The sequence below is a fragment of the Camarhynchus parvulus genome, chromosome 4, assembly GCF_901933205.1.
Source record: "Camarhynchus parvulus chromosome 4, STF_HiC, whole genome shotgun sequence".
Lineage (NCBI taxonomy): Eukaryota > Metazoa > Chordata > Aves > Passeriformes > Thraupidae > Camarhynchus > Camarhynchus parvulus.
In genome coordinates, this window is record NC_044574.1 from 64,396,928 (window position 1) to 64,405,171 (window position 8,244).

Here is an 8,244-nt window from a genome sequence, read left to right on the forward strand (position 1 = left end):
TTCTGCTCCTGTGCTGCAGGCTGGTGATAGCCCTGGGGATGTTTCCTCAGACACCTCTAGTTCATCAGAAAAGGAGTCTAGGAGCCTTATTCTTCTCTTTAGATCAAACAACATCGTTATGGTAATTGCTAGAACAGAAAATTGACAGGTTTCATAGGATCCATCTTAAGGACAGCAAGGTGACCACTGAAATGAAGAGAGGAGCCATTCAGAGCTAAACCTGCTATTTATAAGCAAATCAGTTTTCAATTACAAGTCACTCTCCTTATTGGTAACATCAATTTCATGTGAAACCACAGCTGAACATTTTATAGAAACCATGCTGCTTCATCTATGTGCAGGGCAGAAATTTAAAATGAAAGGTTGCCAGCAGAAGATCTGAGGTGTTTGGCATTCCCCCTTTCTAAATTCCAATTCCTGCAGGCATTTCACACATTCTAAATGCATCTGGTAATCACTAATTACAAGGATCTATTAAGGAAAAAAATGTCAATTCAGTTTCATGTGAAACTTGATTCCAGCTTGTCTGAGTTTTATGAGTGTCTGTTTAATCATAACACAATCACGTTGAAGTATGGAAAGCTGCATTTGATTGATTTCAATGGGAGCAGCAGACACAGGGGACTAGTGAGGATTAAGCTTTATTTTGGAGTGCCTGAACTTGGCCTGCGTGTGTCTGACTAAAAAATATAAAATTTGAAAAACATTGACCTGGAATGAACACTCCACTGTCACTGAAACAACAACAACAAAAACCAAAATTACTAAGAGGAAGCAGAATGGAAAAAACCCAAACTGACCCAGAACACCACAGAATTCAGACTGCTACTCCAGCCCTAATTTGTCCCACTGAGCTTTGACATTTCACCAGTTTCAGATGTATTTGCCAAGCTGGGCACAGTACTGCAGCCCACAATTAAAGGATGCAGGTTAAATGTTACTGAAAATATGACACCCGTGTTGGTAAGAGTCATGTAAGAAGCAAGCAACACACTGAAAAACTGGAAAGGAGAAAAGCAGCGGTGAATTAACAAAAATATATTTATTCAATTCTTTTCTTCTTTCCTGGTTGTGCAGTGTGAGCCAGATTTGGGGGCCCTGCTGGGGACCTCTCTGGGGCTGCAGTGAGGGCACTCTGGGTTTCCTGTGTCCCTGCTCCACTGAGCCAGGGAAACACAGAAAAAGCTGCTAAGAGCTGACAAGTCCCACATCCCTGCGTGGCCCAGCTGCACAGCCAGGCAGCATTAACATGCATTTCTGCAGAAGCCCTGCTGCTCACACTGCTGGGGTGGGGGAGCTTGTGCAGGTCTCCTGACTCTTAGTCATATGCAGATTTTGCAGCTAAAATCCAAATCTCCACTTGAGAACCTGAACCAAAGAGATGCGACCCAGTCCTTGTGTCCCATGCAAGTGTTTGTTATTAGGACAACCACAAGTTTTTACAACCATAATATGCAGTGTAATGCTGTAGGTTTTTATTAGATCTGGCAGACTGAAGCCTAGATGGATAAAATTCAGCTACTTCAAAGAATTAAGGCTCTGTAAAAGAGAGGGTTGTAATGGTCATGTAAAGGATTGCCCAGAATTACATAAATTTTCTGCTTTCTGTCAAGGCTTTTAAGAACAGGAACACCCTGAAGTAAAACAGAATCAGTCATGCTCACAGATTTATGGGGTTTTGCAATAATTGGAAATGTTTGTTAAAAAGTGTGCAGAATTTCCTTGGTGCTCGCCCACCAAATTTATCACAGCTCCAAGCCCTAAGTATTTTGTAGATACACCCAGAATAGGTCAAAAAGGCACTTGTTTGGCTGGAGAATTAATTTGCATTAAAAACAACTTTCCCACATAGAAAAAACACATTTGGGGATGAAAAAAATTACATTGTTCAGGAGAGACAATGAGACTCACTAATCCTAATGAAATCTTAACTGTAAAATTGATTACAACCAGAGAGGCACTCATCACACTGGTGTTTCAAAATATTTTCCAAAGTGCTTTTCACAAACATCCTTATTGTAAATGTTAAATCCTGCACTGCTCTTGCTCCATTCTCTTTTTCTTCCCCCAAATCTAGTTCTAGCTTAAGAGCATCTGATGTTTCCAAACCCTTGATCAGTTTACCCAAACTTGCTCAGGAATTCACTTTTCTTTAATTTGTATCAAAGCAATATTTTGTAGGAATGCATTCTAAAATGAATGCCAGAGATGAGCCAGACTAAAAGCACAGAAAAGGGGAAAGAAGATGTTTGGTTTGGTTTTCCTGCCTAGATCAACTCCATGGTTCAGTTTTACAGATCACCACCATCACCAGACATTGTCCCAGTAGAGTGAACAGAAAAAAACCAATATGCCAAATAAGTTAAAGTACATGCTGACAAAATTCACAAAAGGAATAAACTCACTCATAAGTTACCTTTCCAGTAATACACATTTTTCTGTTGTGAAAGCTGCAGGGCCTGTCACAGCCAGGCTGAGTAAATTTACCTCATTTAAGCATTACCCAGATTGCAAAATACCTCCAAAACAAAGTGGAACAAACACCATCACCAGTGCTGTTGATAAACAAGCCAGCAGGTTACACATTATTTGTGTGTGGCTGTCGTGTAGGAGGAGTGGGAGGCAGAAATGCATTATTACAGTAAATATGATCAAAATGGAACAACCAGAGAAATCAAAGAGCATTTGATGAAATAGAGCCTAAGCAACACCCACTGAAACTAATCTAAAATAGGAATAAAGCCTTCAATACCTTTTTGATGAAGAAATCAAACATAGAACATGTCTGCCATCTCCCCCTACCTAGATATTCTCAGGTTTTGTTCTCAGAGTAGCACCTGAGCCAGCCATTACCCTGCATGTCTGTCTGCCCTTTGCTGAAAATGCAGCTTCACACACACAAATGCTGCCTAGAAAAAGCCACAAACACAGCAAGATCTGCCAGTTGTCTCCTCCCCCTGTTATTTCCTAATAAAGTACTGAAACTTCAGTGTAAGACAGTTTCTAACAAAAATTTTTAATCCAAAGCTTGATTTTAGCCAAAAATAAAGAGTAGATAGTTAGTAGAGTAGGTAGTTCTGTCTTGCCTAATTTAATCTGGACAAAATTAAACTGGTACCTGCCCTGTGTGATGCAGGAAGATTTAATGCTGACTACCTGAAGCTGATCTCCATATTAAGCACAATTCTCCTTTATTAAGGTAACTGTAGATTTTAAGCAGCAATCCCTGCAAAGAACTTAATTCCCAGATGCCCTCCCATGGAGCTGTGATATCCACAACCTGATAAACAGTGTGGGCTGTGCTCCCCCCTACTGGGTTTGTGAAAATGCTCCTCTTGACACACAAATTCATGTCAGTGGGGAGTGCAAAACACTGCTTTAAACAACAAGACCTTATCCAAAATCAATACAACACCTGTTTCTTGAACTGGAACTGAGACAAAACCAATTTGCAGGCATGTGTTTCCCTTTGCCAATCAGCAAATTTCTAAACATCTTTGGACTGAAGATCTTGAGAAGATCTAAAAGTCAGAAGATTATTCCCCTATGAGCATAAATCCCTTCAAGTTAAATCAGTTGCACAAATGCCACCAAAAAGCTACCGCAGCTGTGCTCAGCCTCGGGTGACGCACATTGTACATTTTACACATTTACATTTGGCTTACCCTGTCAGCCACTCCACACAGGCACCTGCACAAGTGAGTTTAAAGCACACAGACTCATTTGAAAGGCCACAAAACACGAGCTCAGTGCCAAAAATATCACGACCACACTTCCAACATGCAAAAGAGTCACATAAGAAGTGACCAGAGGAAGTTGCAAATATCATCTCACCAAGCCATCAAAGTCACAAACCCCCTACCTCAAAACACCCTCAGGACTTCTCCTGTTAAAAATCAGACTCCTCATTCTTAATACATTCTGAAGAAATCTTGTCTTCATGGCAAATGTTCAGTTCAGCTAAAGCCAAGTAGTGTACAGAGGTCTGGGTACAAACTCCATGATACTCTGAGCACACTTACTGTACACAATTTCTGTGGAAGCAAACTATTAATGGAATAAAAATTAATTTTTTAAAAACTATATAATATGTTGAAAAAATAAAACCCTCAACAATGAGTATTTTTTCAATGCTATTTTCTCATTATCTGTGTCCAACTTTAAATTGCTCAATAAATTATTTGGAGGTGGGCAAGATGGGAAGGAAATACTTATTTGTTAAATGTCAACTGTAAATAATGCAGTAAAAATATGGGGTTTTTATTATTATTCACTACCAAAGCACAGATAGGAAGCTTTCAGAAAGATAAAATATAAAAGTGAAAAGGAAAAATGCTGCAGGATAAAAGCAAGATTAATAACTATGATATTCATTGATAGCACCCAAAATGTGGGGCTTTTGCTGAAGAATTTTTAATAGACGTGTCACTGCAGTGAAACTGACGTCCTGACAGGAAAGGACAAAACTTTCTTGTACAATACAAACCAAGAGATAAAAGTTAGGAAGTATCAAATCCATGACTTTGGAATCAAATCTCTGCAGTATAAGGAGGTGGAATATAAAAAAGTAACAGAAAGGAGATTGCTCCAAGTACAGGAGCCACGTGTCCGTAAAAAAGGCAGAGGCAGCCCTAGCTACAAAAGGCAATGCACCAAAAAGAAGGGAAGTTGAACAGCAAGAAGGCAAGAAGAGTCGATTTAGAAGAGGAATGCAGCTCTGTTCTATGTAAGATTCATGCCCTCCAAACAAGCTTCAAAATCCCAGGGGAAAACAAACAAACAAACAAAACACCACTAAAACCCCAAGACAAACAACCAACCAACCAACCAAAAAAAAAAAAAACAAACAAAAAAACCCAAACAAACAAAAAAAACCCAAAAACAAACAAACAAAAAAAAAAAAAAAAAAAAAAAAACAAAGGAGAAAGAAGAGCTCACAGAAAGGTAGGAACAATACAAGCAGCCAGTAGGAAAAAACCATTGGCATTTCTTGGCCAGTCCTAAACAACTCAGAATCATATGTTGCTTTCCACACGTTCCAGCACTCCCACACTTCTGGATATGTGGTAGTGCTGCTGCCAGAATTTTAGACTGTGCTAGCAGCATATCACCATGTCCTGAGGATCCAGAAACGAGCCAAGGGAAGAGGAGAACTTTTGGTTCATTTTGGGAGGGAGGTAGAACAATCTAGATCCCCTACAGTTGCCACAGCACAAACAGGAATGTGCCCTCTGGCAGCAAACAGCACGGGCCTGGAAAAAGGAGGTTTTAATACTGCATCTCCAAGTACTCCTTACTCAAGGTTAGGATGCATCCAAACTTCTGAGGTGCAGATTCAATACCAATTTACAGGCACAAAGCAAGCAAAATATCACCTAGCCCATTCTCAAATGCCATGTGGCTTACAGAAAATAATTTGTAGTAAATGTCCTAATGATAGAACTGCCTAAGGGAATCCTGTGCCTGCTCCAGGCAGTCAAGAGCTCAGGGAACATCCAAAACTCCACAAAACAGATGAAACTTGCCAAGTTCTCAGCAGGAACCTTATCCCAAAAGAGGGATTTTGGTCAAACCTAGTATAAGTGCACTGAATCTTTGTGCCACTAAATTTACCCCAAAATAATTGGGGCAAATAATAACTGTTAAATATAGTCAGTAACATATATGGCAATATAACCTTTACTATTACTGTACTCTTTATTGTCCAACTTTATTCAGGAAAAGTAAATAAAATAACATTTCTATAGTCATTCTATATAAAGAGTAGGAAGACATTACAAAGCCACTTAGGAACAAAATAAACATTTAAAATATCAGGTTTTGGATTTGAGGTCTTTTTGGTAGATGAGAAGGGAAAAGAGGCACATGACTTCACTCTGAGGCTAGGAAGAGACCTACCAAGTACAGATTTCCATGAATGCAGATGTTACTCACCATATTTAGGGAAGGTGTCTGTCTCTGCCCTGCCAGGTTAGGACATCCCAGTCTCAAATAAAGGCCCCCTGAATCAAATGAGAACCAAGTGGTTTGGAGGCAAAAGTCTGTCTGTGTATATATATCTCAAGGTTTAACCTACACCCCAGGCTTAAGGGAAACCCCTTTCCTAAAGTCATTCTAGCATTGAGTGCACATTCATCTCTCTCAAACACAGCCCACACAGATCTACTTGAAAGCACTGCTTGTAAGAGACCACAGAGGATTCCCTCATTCTCCAGATTAGCACGGAACGGTGACACAACGCTGCGCCCACGCACCAGCGAGAGCCGCTCTGTGGGAACAGGGGTGGTCTTGCACGGTGGAAAAGCTGCATCAACTCCAAGTGAACAGAACACAAATATCAATCTAGAAGCAGAATAATTTACTGTAAGGGGGAAATAGGTCAGGGAGCCGTTTCTAGGAATGTATTTTTATTTAGAATTCATTCTAAAGGTTTCTCTTACAGAATCTCTGCTCGGTTTGACCAGCTACAGTCTCCTTATCAGCAGTGACATTCAGCTCTGCCCCTGACCAGAAACACCTCCCTATCATATCTGATTTTCATTCTGAGGAAGAGTGCTCAAAGAGGTGAAGGCTGCAGAAATGTCTCCCCTTCACCACAAAAGAAGTGATGCAGCATTTTCAAGAATCTGCTATTCATTCCAGGCTATAGCCCACTGCACACAGGAGCTGATTAATCAAGTTTCACAGATGATAAAAATTATCGTGCTGTCACCTAGAAATGAAAGATTCACGATAGGTAAGCTCAGAAAAATACTCATCTCTAAGTCTAATTGGTGTATCAGTTTCAGTTTTGATGACAACAAAACCTGTGTAGTTCTGCACCGAGAACTAAAAACCCTGCTGAGATTTTTAGGAGATCCCTGCTGTAATACTTGTGATCTAACTGCCCTGAGAGCATTCCCATCCTCCTAGCAGAAATATCTCAGGTGCTCAGGAGAGCAGGGTGGAGCTTTTCTGTCAAAGCACTTAGCTCCTCACATGCACACAGAGAGCAGTCATTTGCAAATTTATGTTCAATTCACTGCAGGTTTGCTCAATCAAAACTATTCTGCAGGCATTTGCAATTATAACAGAGGAAACAACAGGCCAGGGTCAGGATCAGGATGTGGGAAACCAAGGTCCAATTCTTTCCCCTGCCTTTTCCTGAAGGGAGTTGAACCGGGTTTATACCTCCTGTTTAAGTACTGGAGATGCAGGGTGATTTCTCCAGTCTTTTGGAATAATAGTGTTCCACTCCATATGAAGCATTTTCTATCACTTTCTCAGACAAAATATTAATGACTTCAGTTTGATGGTTCACATATTTACCAACAAGAGCTCAGATTTACTGGTTGCTTGCTTAAAACAAATTTTTAAAAAATGCAACAGCATCAGCATCTTCCACTTCTCAGAACAGCATCCTATACACTCAGCTCCACATCAGCCACTTGTTCTTACCCTGAGCTCTTGTTTAATTTTACATAAGTATTTATAAAAAGCTGAACAGCCTCAACAGGGGACATTTGAAACCCAGCAAAGGCTCAGTAGCAAAGTGCTGGGAGGTGAGTGACACGTACTCAAATCCAAGCAGCAAAAGAAATCAAAGCCAAGAGGTAATCCTCTGAAGAAAAATGCTTTTCCCATTGGATGACTGAATAAGAAGGGAATAGCATTAAATATTACTCAGCAATGCATTCACACAGAATACAGTGAATTTAGCCTTCTGTGTTTTTGCCTTTCACTGCACTCCAATACAGCTTTCACCTTTGGACTGACCAGCATGCTTAATTGCAATGGGACTGGAAATAGTTCAGGGCATGGCTGTGATTTTGTCATCATCTCAGCTCAACAATGATGGGGCTAAGCTAAAACTTTGCATGTGTGCAGCTCCTGGGTTAATTATCCATCACCTGTTCAACAGAACCACTGTAGTTTCTGCCAGGGACACCAGGAACAGCCACTTTCCTCCTCAAACAGGACAAGGCAAAGCCAGGACTGTTAAGGCTTTAAGGTCAGGTGCCTTCTTATGGCATCCCACGAGCTAAGAGAAGTGACCAAAGTGAGAATTGATTCTGGGAAACATTCCCTGAATAAAATGCAAACCACAAATATTTGAACTGGAATCCTTCTGAGCCTGGACATTTCCTATTCTGCTGGGCTACTCCAAGCACCAGCCTTGCCTAAAGCAGGCACAGGCAGGGATGTGATGCTCCCTCTGTGCAGCAGAGGTGAACAGGGCACAGCATCCTTCCTGCTTCCAGAGAA

At 40.6% G+C, this 8,244-nt stretch overlaps 1 protein-coding gene across 1 annotated transcript in view; it reads right to left on the reverse strand.

The window, feature by feature from the left end:
• TNIP3 (TNFAIP3 interacting protein 3) overlaps positions 1-114 on the reverse strand; it is a 33,204-nt gene extending 33,090 nt beyond the window's left edge. The window contains exon 1 of the mRNA XM_030948356.1: positions 55-114. Within this exon, the coding sequence (XP_030804216.1) occupies positions 55-114 (60 nt within the window). The remainder of the gene's footprint in view (positions 1-54) is intronic.
• Positions 115-8,244: the final 8,130 nt, after the last annotated feature.